This window comes from Phoca vitulina, unplaced genomic scaffold (assembly GCF_004348235.1).
Source record: "Phoca vitulina isolate PV1807 unplaced genomic scaffold, GSC_HSeal_1.0 scaffold30, whole genome shotgun sequence".
Taxonomy (NCBI): domain Eukaryota; kingdom Metazoa; phylum Chordata; class Mammalia; order Carnivora; family Phocidae; genus Phoca; species Phoca vitulina.
Window position 1 is genome coordinate 22,902,957 of NW_022589733.1, and position 21,492 is coordinate 22,924,448.

Here is a 21,492-nt window from a genome sequence, read left to right on the forward strand (position 1 = left end):
CAAATATTTGTTGACTCCATGCTAGGCATTATGTTAGGCAGTGTTCAGGATGATGGTCAAGGTCTCTGACCCATGGAACTTGCTCTCTGATGAAGAAGGCAGACATAGAAATTGAGTTACAGGGCGCCTGGGTGGCTCAGTTGGTTAAGCGACTGCCTTTGGCTCAGGTCATGATCCTGGAGTCCCAGGATCGAGTCCTGCATCAGGCTCCCCTCTCAGCAGGGAGTCTGCTTCTCCCTCTAACCCTCCCCCTTCTTGTGCTCTCTCACTCTCTCTCTCTCAAATAAATAAATAAAATCTTTTAAAAAAAAGAAATCTAGTTATACAAATTATTTACTCATTATGTGAAAAGTTAAATTGCTATGAGACTTCAGGAAAGGCTTTTTAGAGGCAGTGATGTTTCAACTGACACCTGTAGGGTGAACCTAAGCATGGGGAAGGGGGACGGAAGGAGAGAGTTCCAGAGATTTTACCTCTAAATAACCTTGTAGTTTGATCAGGGTAAACAGGGCAGCCTGACAACCTAGACTGAAGGGGACCAGAGTATACTGGTAGGGTTAATGGACTTGGAAGGAGAGGCTGGGCATTCCAGAGACAAGAACTATGCATTTTACCATGTCATCTGAGGGTGTCTGTAGTAGTGTCTCATAATTCAGATCCATACATGGATTAAGACTCTTTCTGAAAGATCTAGCTAAAGCTCAGAGAGTCTCCATTTTAATAGACATTTTCAAAATAGTTTATTGCTTTTTCTTTTGTTATTGTTCTTTAAGTGAGAAGGGGCTGGAAAATATGTCCTTGGTTGCTTGGTGGAGAAACTTAAAATGTTTATTTCTGGCCATTAAAGTTCTGCAAGTAGGTATTCATTGTTAATATAACAAGTTGACACTAATTGTTTCTCAATCGGATACCTAAAATGAATCATGATGTCAAGACATCAGCTCTATAAATCTTGGATTAGGTGGCATGAGTGGATAATCCAGGTTAATTTCAGACATCTAAGCAGTGCTCTAACGTAACTTCTACCAGTCCTGGGAACTATTTGTGTTGTGCTTCATTTTTGGGTTTTATCCTCAAATTAAAAAAAAAAAAAGTTCTATTTTTGCATTGGAAAATTCTTTAGGCATGGATTAGGTTTTCTCCCCTTATACCATCTACACTTGGCAAATGAGGATTTCTGCTTCTGAGAAGGGTAGACTAGGTAGTACAGGTCTGTCCTCCTGCCGAGGACAACTAGAAAACCTGGACAGATTATCAACAGAAGCCTGCTTCAAGGCACTAGAAGGCTAATAAGATGGTGAAGAATTATCAGGCCAGCTCTAAGAGGAACAGGGACCCAGGGAAGTGAGTGCCAAACTTAGAACCCTGAGAGCATACAGATTCCAAGGAAGAAACGAGGAGAGTAAGAGGTGGGGCAGTCTTTGTGGGCTAAGGTAGCAGGGATTGGTGACCAGGGCCTGCCAAGGATAGAGGGGGCCTGGTGAATTCCTCTTTGAGTTTGGACCTCAAAGGGCTGCTTCAAAGGAATAGGGATGAGCTGGAATTTGGCCCATGAAGCCACTTGAATCAAAAAAGCCATAGAGTGGGCAAAGATATCTGCAAAGACATGTAACTGACAAAGTGCATCCAGAATATTTGAAGGACTTCTACAAATCAATAAGAAAAAGACAACCCAACAGAAAGAGTCAAGAGACTTGAACACTTCACAAGACATTTCATAAAAGGGGACATCCAAATGGTCAATCAACATATGCCAAGATACTCAACCTCATTAGTAATCATGGAAATGCAAATTAATACTACAGTGAGCTATGATGATACACCCACCGGATAGCCAAAATTTAGGTTGCTACTAGCAAGTGTTAGGAAGTTTGGGTGGCCCCCAGGTCTGTCATACACTGCTGGTAGGAGTATAAAATAATACAATGACTTTGGAAAACTGTTTAGCATTATCTGCAATAGTTTAAGATATGCTTACCCTATGATCCAGCAATTCCTAGATATATACTCTGTTTGGCCTTGTGCACAGACAGACATTTATAAGCCCATTCCTAGCTGTCTTATTCACAATAGCCTCAAACTGGAAACAACCCAGATGTTAACCAATAGTAGAATGGATTAATAAATAATAGTATATTTCAAACAGTGGACTATTAAACTTAAATGAAGAGAAACAGATTACAGGTATATGCAATGAAATAGATAAAGTAGAACAAAAGAAGCCAGACACAGAAGATTGCATACTATGTGATTCCATTGCTTCAAATAAAAACTGGGCAAAACTATAGTGTTTGGGGATGCATACTTACGTAATAAAAGAAAGTCAAGGAAGTGATTTCTACAAAAGTGAAGATGGTGATTGCCTTTAGTGGGGAGAGACAGCTTAGTGATTGAGAAGGGATGTGTGGGTCCTTTGGCGGGGGTGGGGGGTGGAGAAGGGGGTGGGTGTGCTGACAGCATTCTGTTTCTTTACCGGGATGATCATTACACAGATGTTCACTTTGTAAGAAATTCGTTGAGCTGTACATTTTGGAGATACCTTTCTGTATGTATATAAAATTTCACAGTAAAATATTTTAAAAGGGAATGTCACTTTATCTTTTATCTACCTCGTTATGTAACTAAAAGCAGAATTTATCAAGTGCTCAACTGGCAACAATGCTTTTCACTTAGAGATGTGACCAAGCCTGAATGTGGGTGGATATGCAAAGTCAAAATCGAGTTGGATTTCTGGGTGCTTGTTACTGAATGCTAGAGGCCATATCACTAAGTTTCATCTTCACTCCTCAAAGCCAATATGATTTTATTTATAATTAATATAATACTTTGCAGATAGTAGATACTCTATTAAGTTGAAAGATAATTGAATTCCCATGTGAGGATAGTAATCTATTTTGGAACTGTAATACTTGTATATTCTTGGTTTAAATCATGAAAGTGATGTGAATTGGGGTTCACAATAAATAAGAACTTTCTGCAGCTGTGGCTCTCTCTGTTCCTGTCATTACTGTTAAAAAAAGAAACAACAGACCCCAAATGGTGTCATTTGGGCTAAGTCCATGTCAACAAACCCAGACTTAATACCTAATCTGATTGCAGTTTCAGCCTCTCCTAGGAATATTAACTTGAACCAGTCAATCTGGAATTACCTGGGCAGCACGAGTGAGGTAATCTGCCTGATAGATCCCATCCATCCCCTACAGGAAGGTGAGGTTGCCAGAAATAACCCATTATTTTAACTTTTTTTCCTACCCCCATCTGCCTATAAAATCCTTGTAGGGCTTTTTGGAGCTCCTTTCTTTTTGCTCAACGGGATGCTGCCTAATTCATGAATAATTGAATAAAGTCAATTTGATCTTCAAATTTACTCAGTTGAATTTTGTTTTTGTTTTTGTTGTTTTTTTAGAGAGAGAGAGAAAGCACATGCATGAGAGAGTGAGCAGGGGAGGGGTGGAGGGAGAGGGAGAGAGAATCCCAAGCAGGCTGCACACTCAGTGTGGAGCCCAACTTCAGGCTCCATCTCATGACCCTGAGACCACAACCTGAGCCGAATCCAGGAGTCAGAAGCTTAACCAACTGAGCCACCCAGGCACCCCTGAATTTTGTTTTTTAACATTGCCTTCTTCCTGTATGGCCCATACTTGGCTGTTTGACTTTTCCCCTGCGTGTGTCTGGCCTGGTTCTACAGTTTGAACAAGTTTCTAGCACTTGACATTTTTCTATGAGAAGCAGTTCTTTTTGTAATTTGAGGCCTAGGAAAATTAGTTTTCACCATGCCTCTTGTAGTATTTTGATTTATAATACGAAGTACAAAGGTACAAAGGTCCTAAAACCTTTGGAATTTCCTAAGTGAGGAAAGCAATAAAGGTCTTTCGTTATGGTAATGAGCTGACTTTTGGACTCCACCTAAGAGTGAGGAGCTGGTTGCCAGGAGAACCAACCATGTGATTAGAGGGTTGCAACTTTCAGTTCCCGCCACCTGCCCCCCCCCCAACCTCTGGGGAGGGAAGGCTGCAGGGGAGGCTGGAGGGGAGAGGGGCTGGAGGTTGAATCAGTTTTTAATGACCAGTGGTTTAATAAATCATGTCTATGTAGTAAATCCTCCATAAAAATCCGAAAGGACAGGGTTTGGAGAGCTTCCAGATTGGCGAACATGTAGAGATTTGGGGATAGTGGTGCCCTGGGAGAGGGCATGGAAGTTCTGCACTCCTTCCCTCGTATCTCGTCCTCTGCATGTCTTCTATCTGGCTGTTCCTGAGTTATATCCTTTTATAATAAACCAGTGATCTAGTAAGTAAAATGTTTCTCTGAGTTCTGTGAGTCACTCTAGCAAATTAATCTAACCTGAGAAGGGGATCTTGGGAACCTCTGATTTATCGCTAGTTGGTCAAAAGTATAGGTAACACTCTGGGCTTTGTGACTAGCATCTGGTGGTAATGGGGGAGATAATCTTGTAGGACTGAACCCTTAACCTGTGGAATCTGATGCTGTCTCTGGGTGGATAGTGTCAGAATTGAGTTGAATTGTAGTACAGCCAGCTGGTATCCTGAGAGTTGCTTGTTCGTGTAGGGAATAGTGCCCCCCTACCCCCCACCCCCCTGGAATTGGTGACCGGAACAAAATACATCTTCCATTTTCCTTTTCTTCAACATGGGTCAAACAAGAGGATTCTTTTCTGAAATTTGTCTCTTTTATCTACATCAGATATAATAGGTCACACATTCTGCAGAGACAGATTATTTTAAGGAAGTATTTCAAGGAGAAGAGAGCAGAGGCCAGTGTGAAACCTCTGAAATCTAAAGTAATCCAATTTAAAAGAGATCAAACAGATAGAAAACCAAGGAGCATAACAGATTTAGAAACAGTAGAAAAACAAAAGATGAAGTAAGATTAAAAAATTAGTCTTTTTATTCTGAGTTCCTGGAGAACCCCTTACTGACAACAAATGTCATGTTGCATTTGAGCATTTTTCCTAATTTCTTCTTTGACATTTTCCTGCTAAAATGGTGTTTGGGGGTAAAGAAACATTTATTAATGTTCCAGAATATAATTGCCCTGCCCTCACTGTAGTAGTAGCAGAAATTGAAGACATGAATGGATTCATTGCTTTTTTTATAAACCAAACTTTCTGCTAATACTAAGAACAATTATATGCCAAATACTGTGCAAAGTGAAGTACTTTACACACATTATCTCATCTAATGCTCACACTGAACACGTGGGGTAGATGTGGTAGCTGGCTTCCAAGATGGCTCCCAGTGATCCTCCCTTCCTGGTATTCACATCCTTGTGTGGCTTCTCCCACACTGAATAAGGCTGATTAGTGGGACCAGTAGATGTTGCATAAATGATGGTGTGTGACTTCTGGGTCAGAGAGGACAATTGCTGCTTCGCCCATGGTCTTTTGACTGCTTGCTGTGAAGGTAGCCAATCATCATGCCACAAGGACACTCAAGCAGCCCTCTTGAGAGACCCATGAGGAGAGAACTGAGGTCTCCCACCTAGAGCAAGGACCACCTTCCTAGCCATGTGAGCCAGCCATCTTGGAAGTGGATTTTTCCAGCCTTAGTCAAACCTTCAGATAGCTGCAACCCTTGCTGCCATCTTTGACTACAACCTAAGAGACCCTAAGCCAGAATCACCTAGACCAGCATCTTTCAAATTCCGGAATCACAGAAACTGTGAGAAGTGAGAAATGTTTTGTGTTGTTTCTGAATACTAAGTTTTGGGGCAATTTATTACATTGTAATAAGTAACTACTGTTATTTCCATTATACAGATGAGAAAACTAAGGCTTGGGAAGATAATAAAACCCACGTCTGATGACTCCAAACCCTCTGGGCTTAACAAAAACAAAATACTTCCTTAGGTTTATTACCACTGACAGTACCTTCTGAGAGGAAAAAAAAATTTTTTTTCAAAACTATGGGAAAGCATTTTTATTCTGTCAACCTATATATTTGGTTAAACGTGTTAGAGGCATGTGGGCTACTGCACTGCACAGGTAAGTATGAAATGTAGTGCTTCTGATGGAAGTTCTTTGAGATTTGTTTTCATCTTCCATGTTGCTCACTGGGTAGAAAAGATTTTAACTTGTTCTGAGATTTAACCTGGGAGCACATATGCCAGTTTTTTGTTTGACTTTGCAGCAAAGGAGGGACTTGGGGAGAGAAGAAGAAGGTAGGAATAAAAATGCGAGGAAATGAGTCTTTGAGAATTTAGGATGAAAGGAAAGCAAGAAGAGATAGAGCTGAGGGATGGGGTGGAGTTCAGGTGATCATGATAGTTATTTATGTGACACATACATGTCCCCACAGTGTGTGGGGGCATTCCCTAATTTAATGATACATGTCATGAAATTCTGCCTTAGCAGGCAGCAACCCATTCTGCATTTGATCACTTTTATTTTTTATTTTTTTTTTTTAAATTTTTTTTTTTTAAATGTTTTATTTATTTATTCATGAGAGTCAGAGAGAGAGAGAGAGAGAGAGAGAGGCAGAGGCAGAGGGAGAAGCAGGCTCCCCGCCTAGCAGGGAGCCCGATGCGGGACTCGATCCCAGGACCCTGGGATCATGACCTGAGCCGAAGGCAGACGCTTAACCATCTGAGCCACCCAGGCGCCCCTGATCACTTTTAGACTCAGCTCCCTTATGAGTTCCTAGAGGTGAACAAAACTCAACTTTGTGCAGAAAATTAATTTTGTGCTTAAGAATACCCTAAAACTTTTTTTTTAAAGAATCCAATGCTGCAAATCAAGGCAGAGCGTTAATGCAAACCCCTTCCTGCCCAGTCTCCCTCCTAAGAGTTAGCTGAGAATACATTTTCTTGTCTTTTCTGTGAAAGAAGATATTGTGACTTAACCTAGACTCTGTTTCATAGAAACACAGAAGGAACCCAAGGTTGACATTTAAATTAAGGAACACAAAAGAGAGAAATAGTTCTTCTGAGAAACATTTCAGTCTTATGAAAATTCTCTTTTAATGAATGCAATTTAATATTAAATTAAATTCAAATATTAACTGAGCCTTTTTTCTTTGTATTCACACATAATCCCTACAGTCAAGCTTACATTCTGGAGGTAGAGACAGGCTTATAAGCAAATAATTGCAATACAGTGTATTACCTTCAATAATAAAGGCATATGCAAAGGACAGAATGATTGACACTCTTTGTTTGCATTAGGGAAAGCCTTACTTCTGGGGACCCTTGAGATGGGTTTTGTGGGATGAATAGAAGTTTGGTAGGCGGATGGGGATAGGGAAGTGAGAAGAAAGGATGGGCTTATAGAAGTGTACAGAGGTGTGAAATAGCCAGGTTTATTTGGGGACCAAAGTCATTTGTATGGATTAATTAATTTAATACATTTATTAAATAAGCATATGTATGAGGTACTGTACTGGACAGTGAGAATATAGTGATGGAAAAGACAAAGTTTCTGTCCTTAAGAAACTTAACAGTCTATTGGCAGAGGGAGATGAATAAATAACCATGATAGGGGTGGGCATGAGATCATAAAGAAGGGGCAGCCTTGGAGGGTCAGAGAAGGCTTCCTGAAAGAGATGGTATCTGAGCCCAGAAAAACAAATGGAAATTGTGGTGGGGGTGGGGGTGCAGAAGGAAAGGGGTTCCAGGTGGTATGTACAAGTCTGGAGGTGTGTGAGCATTTGAGAGATTGTGAACTGCAAGTTGAACATCAAGTACAAGAAGAGCAAGTTCCTGGTATGTATGTCATGCTAAGAAGCTTACAGAATATTCTAGACTAAAGGATTTTAGGCAGGGAAATGACATGACCGTGTTTTCCCTTTAGAAAGGTCACTGTGGCTTCAGTGCAGAGAGTGGCTAGGGAATGGGGGTGTTGTGAGGATGTGATGCTGGAGTCAAGGAGGTCAGTTAAGAGGTTGTTCTAGTCAAGACATGAGGGTTACATTAACAAAGGAGGGCCACAGGGATGAAAAGGAAGAGATGGATTTGTGAGATATTCAGGAGGTCGAGGCAGAATAATGTCATGATTAAGTGTGTGAACTCTGGAACCAGAGTGACTGGCTCTCCTCCCAGCTCTAGCCTTTACTAGTATGGGAACTGGGGCAGGTTACTTACCTTCTCTGTGCCTCTGGGTTTTTTAATCTGTGATTTGGGGAGAATAATTGTACCTACATCTAGTGCATAATGCTTGGAACACTGTCTGGTTCATAGTAAGTGTTCAATAAACATTTAGTTACTATATGACTGATTGGAGGAGAGACCGGTCATAGATGACACCTGAATTTGGGGTGTGGGCAATTGTGTGAATGGTGATTCCATTCTCAGAGGAATGCAGGAGAGAGCAGGTCTGGGGGGCATGCTGGGCTTGAGGTGGCTGGGGACACCCAGGTGGAGACATCTTGTATGCAGTGGGGTCAATGGCATGGAGCTCAGAGGGATCTGCGGAGGCATAAATCCTCTAGAATTGCCAGAGGGCACGGAATAGAGGGGAACCCTGGAATAGGCTGCTGGGGAGAGAGCTGACAATCAATAGGATTGTCGCGGAAGCCAGCGACTCCGAATTTGTAGTGACGTGGTGTGCGCTGTTGTGTGGTTTTCTCCAGCAGTCCTCATGGCCTGGGGGTGGGAGAGAAGAGCAGATGGACTGACCCGGGATTGGGGTTTTACTGGCTGAGACAGCAAGACCTGGAATCAGGATGTTGACAGCAGTGCTCAGAGCCAGGGCTGGGGTTAACTGAGAGATGTAGGCTGCAGAGGCAAGAGTGAAGCCGTGAGAAGGGGCGGGGGAGCAGAAGGGGTTGAGCGTGATTCTTGGACTGCTGGCTTGAGAAAGTGATGGTGGAAACCACGTGCATGCGCACGCAGGCTGTACAAGGGAATGGAGGGTGGAAAGAGAGATAATGGCTATTTAACTGAAATAGAATTCAAGGAGTTTGTGAAGTTAATTTTTAAAAAATAAAAATTTCTTCTTGGTGGAAACTGAAGATTTGGCGATATGCCTAGCTGGTACAATAAATGCCCTAATAAAAGTGTTGTAATCCAGACCTCTTCAGTTAAAAAGTTACTTGGTTCCAAAAAAAAAAAAAAAAAAAAGTTATTTGGTTCATGGTTCCTTTTACCATATTTTTGACCTGAGGGTGGTCTTTAAAAGCAGGGTGTTATGGTGACTGATGGATTACATGAGTCAAGGCATTCCAGGGACATTAATGCATTTGGCCTATTTGCACGGATTCAGGTTTGTGTTAGATATTGGAACAGCTGGGTAGGTGATTGTCATTTTTAATAACACTACTGAATATTGTCTAATTTACTGGTTGAGGGTTCATTAGAAATTCACAGGCATCCTCGGGGCGCCTGGGTGGCTCAGTCGTTAAGCGTCTGCCTTTGGCTCAGGTCATGATCCCAGGGTCCTGGGATCGAGCCCCGCATCGGGCTCCCTGCTCAACGGGGAGCCTGCTTCTCCCTCTCCCGCTCCCACTGCTTGTGTTCCCTCTCTCGCTGTGTCTCTCTGTCAAATAAATAAATAAAATCTTAAAAAAAAAAAAAAGAAATTCACAGGCATCCATTAAATACAAGGCACTATGCATTACAGTCTCTACCTCAAGGAGTCTATGGTCTATTAAGATCAGAATAAGCACACACATAACTGTAAAGGAGAAAGTTTTAGGTGCCATAAAAGAGAGAAAAAGTAAGATACTGGAAGGTCAGAGATGTTGAACAATCACTTCCAGCTGGTAAGATCAGAAAGAAATTGCTTTGATAAGGAACTGACATTTGAATCAGGAAGGGATCTGTGTAGAGGTAAAGAAAGGACATTGCAGTCAGAAGGAGCAGTGTGAGCAGATTTTTAGGGAAAAATACCTTACCCTTTGTAGTTAAGAAGCTGCAAAAGCATGATCCAAGTACGGCAGGCTGGAATTATAATAAGGTATTAGTGATCAAAACGGGAAAAAGACAAACAGGAAAATGGTCAGGATTTTTAAAGTACTTAAGAAATTAGTTATAGAAAGAAATCAGTTTTAGTAAAAAATACCTGAGTCATCAGATTTTAACAAGATAACTGCTTTGTATTTTGCTTTGATAAAGAGAAAGTCATTATATTTCTCTTCTGTTGAAATAGAAATTTAAGTCACAGCATATCTTATGAATACACCTTTTCTTTTTTAAAAGATTTTTATTTATTTGAGAGAGGGAGAGAGCACAAGTGGGGTAGGGGGAGCAGAGGGGGAGGGAGAAACAGACTCCCTGATGAGCAGGGAGCCCCATGGGGGGCTCCATCCCAGGACGCTGAGTTCATGACCTGAGCTGAAGGCAGGCACTTAACCAACTGAGCCACCCAGGTGCCCCATGAATACATCTTTTCATACTTAGAGTACATCCACCAGCAAAAGATATTTATTCATCAAAGGATATGCACAGTTTTTAAAGATTGCCAAAATGAAGTTACAGATTTATATGTTACTTGTAGCATGTGAAGGCCCACCTTTATAACATAAATTTTATTTTGAAATAACTGTAGGTTCACAGGAAGTTGCAAAGAAAGTACAGACACAGAGAGGTCTCATGTACCCTTGACCTCCTATTTCCCCTATGGTTACATCTTATATAACTATAGCATAATATCAAAATAATGTGTATGTGTAGTTCTACGTGAATTTATGGCATGTGTAGATTTATATAACTTCCACCACAATCAAGATACAGAAAATTCCTTTATTAGGTTTAGTAATAGCTCTAGAAATTGAACTCATAACTTAAAAGAATTGAAAAACTTACCTTTAGCAAGTTTTCTCTTATTTACCCCACCTCTATAAGCCTTAAGATTTTGCCTGTCATCTTATTTCTTCTCTATGTGTCTATTTTATCACCACAGATATCCCCCCACCACCATCCCTAACCCCTGGCAACCACTACTTTGTTCTTCATCTCTATAATTTTATTATTTGAGACTCTTATGTAAATGGAATCCCACAGTATGCAAACTTTTGGGATTATTGTCTTTTTTCACTTCTTTTTGTCCCTGAAATCCATCCACGTTCTGTTATCAGCAGTCTGTTCCTTTTTATTGCTGAGTAATATTCTGCCCTACCATGTACCACTGTTCGGTTCACCATTCCCCTGCTGAGGGACATTTGGGTTGTGAAAGCTGCTATGAATAATCATGCACAGGATTTTGTATGTACTGATATTTTTAATTATGAAAAATTTAAAACATGTCCAAAGTGGAGAGAATAGTGTAGTCTTCAATGGTTGTCAATATTCTCCCATTCTTATTTCTTCTATCCTCTTCCCTCACACACCCACACTTGCATTCATATACCCCCCACACATTTTTTCCTGGAGTATTATAATGTAAATCTCAGACATAATTTCCCTTTACCTGTAAATGTTACATATCTCTAACAGATAAGAACATTCTTTTAAAAATTCATACCCCTAGTACCATTATCCTACCAAAGAACCAATAATTATTTTATATCATCTGTTATTCACTTATTTGAATCCTGATCCAAATGAAGTACACCCTTGCATTTGGTTGGTTTAGCACTCTTTTAATTTATACTATAACTGTCCCCTGCTCACAACTCTCTGATGCTATTTGTTAGTTGAATAAAGTAGGTCATTTTCCTATAACATTTCCCACATTCTTGATTTGGCTTAGTTGTATTCCTCCAGAATATGCTTGTTCCTCCATTCCCTGTGTCTCCTGCAACCTGGCTGGTAAGGTCTAGAGGTGTAATTAGATTTTTGTTAATAGTCCTACGTAGCTGGTGCTGTTTAGTGCATCATGTGTGGAGGCACATAGTATGTCTGGTTTTCACGCAGTTAGCGTTAAGATTGGTTCAGAGGGCTCTGCTGTTGTTAGGCTGATTGAGCCATTATACAGTTCTTCAGTAACATCTTTCCTAATGGTTTTAGCATTGATGATCTTTTGTTTCATTAGGGGCTACATAATGGTCATCATTTTTCTGTTGTTTCTTCTGAGTTTATTAGGTGGAATTCCTTTATGAAGAATCATTTTCCTTCCTTAACTATTTGGTTAACTTGCAATGCAATTCGTACCAAAAAAGTGCACAATAAATGGTTCTTTCCTTTTATTATTTCCAAAATAATTAGTTTAGTGCCGTCGCAACTTCCAAAGGTGACCAATGATTTTTTAGTAACGTTGAACTTAAATTTTTAGAGACTTATCCATTGCAGACTTCAAAAAAAATATTCAAATTGTCCTATCTTTGGTGAATGGGAACTCCTCCTGGGTCCTTTAGACACAACCCCAGTGGCCTTTGATAATGTCCTTGTTTATAGTAAAATAGAATGTTCCAAGTTCATCTTATACATTTCATGCCTCAGACCTCAAATTACCCATTTTTCCAAGGAGCTGTGGTTCCTTTTAGTGGAAAGTGGTATTTAGAGGCCACAATATGTCCTTGACTATTATTGCTTACTGGGCCTTCATTGTTTTTGGGCTCTTTCAGTAGGTAGATTATTTAAAAGAAAATAATCATGAGCTCGTACTTGGTTTCAATTTAAATGTAAGATTACAGGGTTTCTTAATATAAAAATTTCCTTGGTTTTATTTTTTCTTAAGCTGAATTGCTTGGTTCCTAACAATATTGCTTTAACTACTTGTTTTAAAAATATTATTATTGGGGCACCTCGCTGGCTCAGTCAGTAGAACATGCAAACTCTTGGTCTTGAGGTTGTGAGTTCAAGCCCCATGTTGGGCCTAGAGCAAAAAAAATATATTATTACTAATATTATGACTAACAATAAGACTAGTATTTAATGAAGACAGTCATAATACTGTGTTTTAAGGTCAGTTGGAGTAATTGTTTTCTCTTTGTGCTTATGACACCAGCTTCATATATAGCAAGGTTCATTTCTTTCAGTTGGCTTTCAGTTTTTATGAATTGATTTTTTTAGGGGCGCCTGGGTGGCTCAGTCGGTTGAGCGACTGACTCTTGCTTTCAGCTTGGGTCATGATCTCAGGGTCGTGAGATGGAGCCCCGTGTTGGGCTCTGTGCTCAGCATGGAGTCTGCTTGGGATTCTCTCTCTCCTTCTGCCCCTTCTGCTTATGTGTGCTCTCTCTCAAATAAACAAATCTTAAAAAAAAAAAAAGTTGATTTTTAAGCGTTTTAAAATATATTTTTAATAACTTTGTTGAGATAAAACTCACATACCATACAATTCACCCTTAAGGTGTATATACAACTCAGCAGTTTTTAGTGTATTTACAAATATGTGTAATCATCACCACAATTTTAGAACATTGTCATCTTAGTAAGATATCCCATACCTTTTAGCCATCATCCCCTGCCCCATCCCTTTGTTTCTTCCAGCGCTAGGCAGCCACTAATTTATTTTTTCTCTCTAGAGATTTCCCCATTCTGGACAGTTCATGTGCATAGACTCATATAATACGTGGTCTTTTTTAACTGGCTTATTTTCCTGAGCAAAATGTTTTTGAGTTTCTTCTATGTCTCTGTGATCCAAGGGGTGTTATTTCAGCCTCACCCCTGGGTTCTGGGATTTTCACAAAGGCATCTTATCTATGGATAGTTTCTCATTGGTCTTTTTGTGAGAGACTGAAGTTGGCAATCACCTATTCCACCGTGTTGGTGACATCACTTCCCATATTACCCTGTATCAATTTTACGCATTACAGCTGATTTATTATCTTTCTCTGTTTAGTATGTCTTCTTTGCTTTTTCTAATTTCTTTTGGTATTTAGGAAGGTTTACTTTTTTTTTTTTTAGATTTTATTTATTTGACTGAGAGAGACACAGTGAGAGAAGGAACACAAGCAGGGGCAGAGGGAGAGGGAGAAGCAGGCTTCCCGCTGAGCAGGGAGCCCTACGCGGGGCTCGATCCCAGGACCCTGGGATCATGACCTGAGCCGAAGGCAGACGCTTAACATCTGAGCCACCCAGGCGCCCCTAGGAAGGTTTACTTTTATGTTTAGTAGTTTTTGGTGTATAAACCCTTTAAAATGGCTACATTAGTAATTTATTGCTGTATAATAAATTACCCCAAAATTAGTAGCTTAAAACAGTGAATATTAGTTTTCTCAGTTTTTATGGGCCAGGAATCTAGGTGTGGCTTATTAGTTGGGTGCCTCTTCCTCAGTGTCTGTTTTGCATCTGTAGGCAAGCTGTTGGCTGGGCCTGTAGTCATCTAAAGGCTCAAATGGGGCTGGCAAATCTTCCTTCAAGCTCATTCACAGGGTTGTTGGAAGGCCTCAGAAGACCCACTTCCAAGATGACTCATGTCATTGCTAGCAGGCTTGGTCCCTAACCACATGGGCCTCTCTTTAAGCTTTCTGAGTGTCTGCCCAGTGTGGCAGCTAATGATCTGAGAGAGAGCCAGACAATACCCAAGATGGAACCAAGTCTCTTTATAACTAATCTCAGAAGTGACATCCATCACTTGTGCTGTATTATATTTGTTAGAATACCTAAGGACAGCCCGCACTCAAGGGCAGGGGATTACACAAATCCATGAGTGCTTGGAAACAGGCGTCACTGACTGCCATTGTATGGGCTTTCTACTATAATTCCCATAAGCTCCTTTATTCTACCTGGTTAAATAGTTTGACTCCTACCTATTACTGATACAGGTATTAATGATCTTGTTCTACTTTTGACTTTATTTCTATTTTTTATTTTTCTTTAAAAATTGCATTCTTTCAACTTTGTCAGAAAATATGTTTAAATTCTATTTTCTCCTCATGTCTTCAACTTCATTATTAAAATTAGCTCTACAATTAAATACATGAAATGTTCATTGTCAGTCCTTTTGCTGAGGTTCCCCAGTCACCTATTGGTTGGCTGAAGCCCATCCTCTAGTAGATTCCTCAGGAAGGGAACTTGTTTACAATTTTCCCTGAGCTTTTACATGTTCAAAACTCCCTTTCTGTAGCTTCAGTAATTGAGGGAGAGCTTGGCTATATATAAAATCCTTGGCTCACACTTTTAAAAATTTTTGGAAAACATTGTCCTCCATTTTCCCATTTCATAGGTTGCTTTTTCAAGGTCCAATGACATCTAATTCTCTTGCCCCTGTAAGTTATTTTACCTTTTGGCCTGGAGGCTATGCGGAGTTTAAAAATTTCTCTAAATGTCTAATAGTTGTGCTAAGATAGGACTCAGAGTTGACCATCTGGGTCTGTCTTCATGGGCAGCTACCAGTTCCTTTTCATTATGTTTTCTTTTATTTCTGGAAACCTTTTTATTGGATGATAGTTTTAAATATTAGTTCCACTCCAGAACTTTATTTTTCTTCTTCATGGGCTCCAGTTATAGCATGTTGGGTCTTCTTTTGACTGTCTGCTATTTCAATCATTTGTTCTCTGATTTTTTTTTTTTCTTTTTTAAACATTTCATATTCGTTTCCTTGGGTGTTTTACTGCTTTACTTCTGTGTACCTTATTACATTTTCATTCAGATTGTTTTTCTTTTTGTACCTCTTTCCTCACTGTTTTGGTCTGGTAATGACTTACTGTCCTGTGAGCTTTTTAATGACTTTTATGGTTTTTTACTTGACATTGTATCCAAGCATTTTTAGTTTTTGTTTGTTTGTGTTTTTTGGGCACAGAGTTGGATAAACTAGCTGGCTATTACTGAAAACAGAAATCCCCACTTAGTCATAAATGGGCCGCCACAGTTGCAAGTGTCCTACTACAAGGCATAAGGAAGGATATGTAGAGGGGAGATGTCCTATCTCTTTGATTTGGAGATACGGAGTGGCTGTTAAACTTCAAAAATTCTCCAGAAACTTCCTCTTCCTTATCTTATCTCATGCTACTTTTTTAGTCTCTGCCCAGCTTGAAGGCCTGAAGCCTTGTGTTTTTTCTGTTTGGAGGGTGTCATGAGAGAGAATTGTCAAATAAGTATAAAGTAGCAAACTATGAAGTGTATTCATTGAGCAGTGTTTATTTGTTAATCTGGGAGGATAAAAGTACCAAATGTAGGAACTACTTGTATTTTCAGGTCTTCCCTGAGCTCAGTACAGAATCACTTGGTTTGTCTAAAAGGAATCCTAGACTTTGGGATAAGGCTAAAGCTGGACTAATTACATGGAATAGACTCCTCTAGTTAAGGCATTTGTTACAAGTATTTGATGTATTTTTGAAGATTAGTCTTTTCTAAACCTTTTGTATTTGAGAAAGCTTTAAAAAAATTGTGACCTGTATTCAGGAATTAACTGTATTTGTTCTAAAACCTTTTTTTTTTTTTTCACTTCTAGGTGAATGAAGGAAATAACTAAAAATGACCAGTAGAAGACTCGAGGAGTCTATGGGGGCCGTTCAGATGGGGTTAGTCAGAATGCTGAAAGGATTCCAAAGCAAGGTTCTACCACCCTTGAGTCCTAGGGTCGTTACAAAAGAAGAAGCAAATCGAATGGTAATGTACCCGAGACTTTTAAGTGTAAAATACTTAATGCAGTCTCCTCAGGAGGATGATAGTGGCTACATGGCATTCTCAGAAATCAAACAGAGAATTACTGACTGATAATATCAATTTAGATAACATGGCAGCTTGCTGCAGAGCAGAGGTACCTCTTAGAAGCCCGAGAAGTTTTTGAAATTACATACCTCAGAGTAGAGACTTGAATTGCTTAAGTTAATCAGTTGAAGTAAGACTCTGCAAGGAAATTATTATGGTTTTCTAAATGTTAGGTTGAACCCTATGAGACTGTCATTTGTGTAGTACAAAAACAATGAGGTATCAGAATTTCATAGGGTTTGACCTCAACAGTATATTACCTGTTGCTTGGCAAGAGTTATTTCTGTTTGCACATTTGTAGAACAGAGAGTATCAAAATGATGACTATATGGTATCAAGTAAAAATGCACTTTTCTCTGTCCTTTAAAATAAAACATATTTCTATTTTTAAAGAGTTATAATAACTTGGTGAGAACGGAATTATAAACTACATGCTATAGAAAATATCAGTAACAATTTACAGGGTTCAAGATAGTATTCACCAAATTTTAAAAACCAGTCTCAAGTTATGTTCTGAGAAGAAAAGTAAAACCTATCATCACTCTCTTTTGGGGTGGTTATCATTTCATATTTAAAGTAACTCCTGACTTTTTGCTTTTAAGACTTCATTATTTTTTTAAAAGATTTTATTTATTTATTTGAGATAGAGAGCACAAGGGAAGGCAGAGGGAGAAACAGACTCCCCGCTGAGCAGGGAGCCTGGTGCGGGGCTCGATCCCAGTACCCTGAGATCACGACCTGAGCCGAAGGCAGATGCTTAGCTGACTGAGCCACGCAGGCACCCCGAGACTTAATTATTTTTATTTATACTGTGACACAGCTGATACCTCTTAACATTTTAGTACTGGGTTCCAATCAAAAAGAACCTAAAAAACCAAGTAAGAAGCAGCATTAGAAATATGCCTTCATTTATATGGATTCAATCACAGAAATTAATTCTGTAGGGATTTTGAAGAGCATTGATTTTAACCCAAGGTGAAACGAATCAGCTAAATTACATACCTCTGGATGTTTTAAAAATCTTGGTACATACTTAAACATTATGTTGCTGTGAATGATTATCATCCCCTTGCATATAAAGTAAGCCCTGGAACATTCCAGAACAACAATAAGCCAATAATAGTGTCTGATCCTGGGTAAATAAGCCTTGTTGAGTTATTTATTTAAATGATAGGTTACATTTTTTTCTCATAACATTAGAAAGTGTTAAAGCATTTTGTGTTTGTCCTTGGGTGTGTGAATATGAGTGGCTGCTGGATCTGCTGATGGGCTTAGGGCTCTTTTAAAACAAGGTCAAAATGTGCTCCTGTGATTTCTAAGAAGTTCACACTCATTCCTAAGCTGTGCAGTCACACTCCCTAGATCCTTTCCGTTTCACAAGATTCCTCTTTAACCTGCTGTTATAGCAGGAGAGCTAAACACCCAAATGCTTTGCTTGTATGTTGTAACTTCAGTTGAGAAGTAGAAGCATTTCACGTTCTTCAGCTCTGAAAACTAGAAGTGATGATGGAAGCAGAGTTGTATGCTCAGATGCTTCTTCTGAGCGTAAATGTTAAGCTCTTTGGATATGTTCCTATGCAATTTCTTTCTTTTTTTTTCCAATATTTTATTTATTTATTTGACAGACAGAGACGGAATACAAGCAGGGGGAGTGGGAGAGGGAGAAATAGGCTCCCTGCTGAGCAGGGAGCCCGATGCAGGGCTCGATCCCAGAACCCTGGGATCATGACCCGAGCTGAAGACAGATGTTTAACGACTGAGCCACCCAGGCACCCCTCCTGTGCAATTTCTTGACTCCCCACCCCCTGTTTCTTTTGTGTGATTTCTTCAAAATCACAAGGAAACTGCAACCACATGTCATTTGAAATTAGTGTGCAAAGAGCTTAAAAGTGCACAGGTACTTCTCTTGTATTATTTAGTTAATTTAAATATTTCATAAGGGAACTTAGTGGCATTCCAGAATTATCCTGAAAGCTGAAAACACAAATTATTCATTACTGGTACTCATGAAAACACTTTTTCAGTATAACCATTTATGAATCTTCAGCTGTTTTGTTTTAAATTCTAGCTGACACCCTCGGAGTTCCTGAAGGAAATGTCCCTCACCACAGAGCAGAGACTGGCTAATACACGTTTAATGTGCCGACCACAGATCATCGAACTTTTAGATATGGGGGAAACAACGCATCAAAAGGTAGCTGCCTTCTGTCATACTTGCTTATGAGGCAGGCCCTGTAACTATGTGAACATTCTAGAACAACAGGAACTAAGTAATGGTTATTGTTTCTGGGCTCATTCCTTATTGGGTTTGTGTCATATATTCTTATTCTACTTCTGTTGATCTTGATATCTGTGATTTAATATGGAGAGAATTATAATTAATAAGTACAAATAACTTTTGACTAGTCACATTTCTTAGCTACTCCCGGACACTATTGTTTACAGATCAGGAGTAATTCAAAGGATTATAGTAGCCAAATCCAGTTAATTCATCTTCTTAACACAACAAGAAATCCCATTCTTCCCTGAGCTGTCATCACTAGAAACGGAGAAGGTGGAATTGTTTATTAAAGGAGGCATTTGTTGTCTGTTCTGGCTTACTTCCAATAATAAATGTATCCTTTTAGTCTCTAAAGAACAGTTATTTTAACCTGTTTCTATATTCTAATGTAAACCATGTATTCTGGGCTTTAGGAGCATATGATTATAAAATAAGGTCTTATTTCCTACTTTTAAATTAATTTCTTGAATTAGATGCTTTCCTTTTTATGTACAAATTATGGTGAACCTCCATCAGCCAAACTGATGGAGATCTGCCTCCTCTCAAAGGCTTCCCTGGGCTATTCCTGAGAGATTTTCAGAGATCTTTCCCACGTGATGAATGAATTCCTGAGGCTCTTTTGCTTTCACTGTAGCCGCATTGCCTCCCCTGTGTAGAATCTGCGCAAAATTTGCTCTTCCTCTGAATACTGCTAGCTTTCCTTATTGTTTCTTCTCTTCTTTGAGGGCAGCAACATGGCTTCTCCCGGTGCTAACTCATCCTGATCAAGAGCTATTTGCACCTTTCCCATAGCATAACTGAGACCAGGCTATGCATATTTTCCTGCATGTACCGCTTGTGTGTGTTTTAATGTATTTTGACCCCTGCTATGAAGGATGACAAAATTAGTATACTTTACTATATCTCATCATTTCTCTTCTTTCTTTCTCAACTCATTTGGTTATTTTTACTTTATTTTTTGGAGTTTCATTTGTTCTTAGTTGGGCGACAGTCATCTTCCACCAGTATCTTCAAGAAGAGCCTACAGATACTATACTTCCTTGGTTTTGTTTGACAATATTTGCCTATTGCCTTTATGCTGAACTTCAGATTTGTTAGGTATAAAATTCTTGGGTCACACATTTTCCCCATATAAACTGTGCAGGCATTTTCCTCACTACCTTCTGGCTTTAATGGTAAGCAGAAATATGATTTATAATCATATGCAGAAGTATGACGAAGTCAGCTTGATTTACCCCACTATAGATACATGAATCTTTTAGCTCTTATGCCCAAAGACTATTTATTCTAATTTAATATCCAGTAATTTTATTAGGATGTGAATAAACTTTTCCTGAGTTACTGTGTATCTTTAGTTTACTTCTAGAAAGTTTTTCTTGAATTACCCAATATTCTTGCCATTTTTGGTTCTTTTCTTGAGGAATATCAGTTATGAACATGTTGGACCCTCTTTGTCTGCCCTTCTACATCTTGTATTCACTCACCATCCACCATTTTTAATTTTCTGTTCATTTCCATTTCATTGTAATTATATCCACCAGGCTATCCTCTGTGTCCCTTACTTTGAGTTTTGTGTATATGTGTTTCTCTTATAATTCATCCTTGAGCTTGACCAGTTTGGCACTTCTGAATTGTCTCACAGCATTTGACTCAGTGTCTCTTTTTTTTTTTTTTTAAGATTTTATTTATTTGTTTGACAGAGAGAGAGACAGCGAGAGAGGGAACACAAGTAGGGGGAGAGGGAGAGGGAGAAGCAGGCTTCCCGCCGAGCAGGGAGCCCGATGCGGGGCTTGATCCCAGGACCCTGGGATCATGACCTGAGCCGAAGGCAGTCAGTGTCTCTTTTTTGTAGGTACAAAATTTATTATTTATTTACTTGTAGCTCAGGTATCATATTCCTTTGATTTTCTTCCTACTTCACTGGTTGTTTTTTTCTTATTTTATTTTTTGGATCTCTCCCTGTTCCTGATCACTAAATTTTGGAACTCCCCTGGACTTGGTCCTTGAAGTTGTTTCTCTTCTGAACTCATTCTTAAGGTAACCCCCTTCTAGGAGCAGGTTTTAAATTCTACTTTTTAAATGATTACTTTCACAACCATTTCTCTTGGTATGGCCTATCCTCTGAACTCTGGATCACATATTCAGCTCAGTGAATGCTTGGTAGCTCAGAATTGTGTTACCTTCCTTCCCTAAACACATGATCTTTTCTCCTTTGTCTCCTCCATCTAGTATATGGTAACCCCCATTTATCTGTTTCCTCAGGCCAGAAACCTACCTTGGGATTATCTCTGATGCCTCTTTTTTTTCTTGCATCTTATATGAAATCCAACGACAAGTGCTATAAACTTCTGCTTTCACAAATATAGCTTTACTCAAACTGCTTCTCACCACCTGCACCAATACCCTCCCAGTTCAAGCCACCATCCTCTAGACTACTGAAATAGTCTCCCTGTTTCCATCTCATTGCCCCATCATCAATTCTGCACAAAAAGGAAAGAATGATTTTTAAAATGTAAATTAGAACATGTTACTTCCATGTGTAAAGCCATCTAACAGCTTCTTATTGCCCTCAGAGTTATAGGGCCCTGTGTCATCTAATCCTATTTCCCTCATAGACCTCTTTTTCTTCCACTCTTCCCTAGCTCATTCTCTTCTAGCTGTACCCCCCTCTTGTTGCTCTCCAAACACTCAATGATGATCCGCACCTCAGGGCCTTTGCACTT

The 21,492-nt window shown here is 39.4% G+C and overlaps 1 protein-coding gene across 1 annotated transcript in view; it reads left to right on the forward strand.

The window, feature by feature from the left end:
- The window catches only part of HYDIN (HYDIN axonemal central pair apparatus protein), a 340,806-nt gene that overhangs the window by 13,721 nt on the left and 305,593 nt on the right, over positions 1-21,492 (forward strand). Inside the window, exons 2-3 of the mRNA XM_032424356.1 lie at positions 16,229-16,386; positions 18,557-18,682. Of these exons, the coding sequence (XP_032280247.1) occupies positions 16,252-16,386; positions 18,557-18,682 (261 nt within the window). The 5' untranslated portion in view covers positions 16,229-16,251. The remainder of the gene's footprint in view (positions 1-16,228; positions 16,387-18,556; positions 18,683-21,492) is intronic.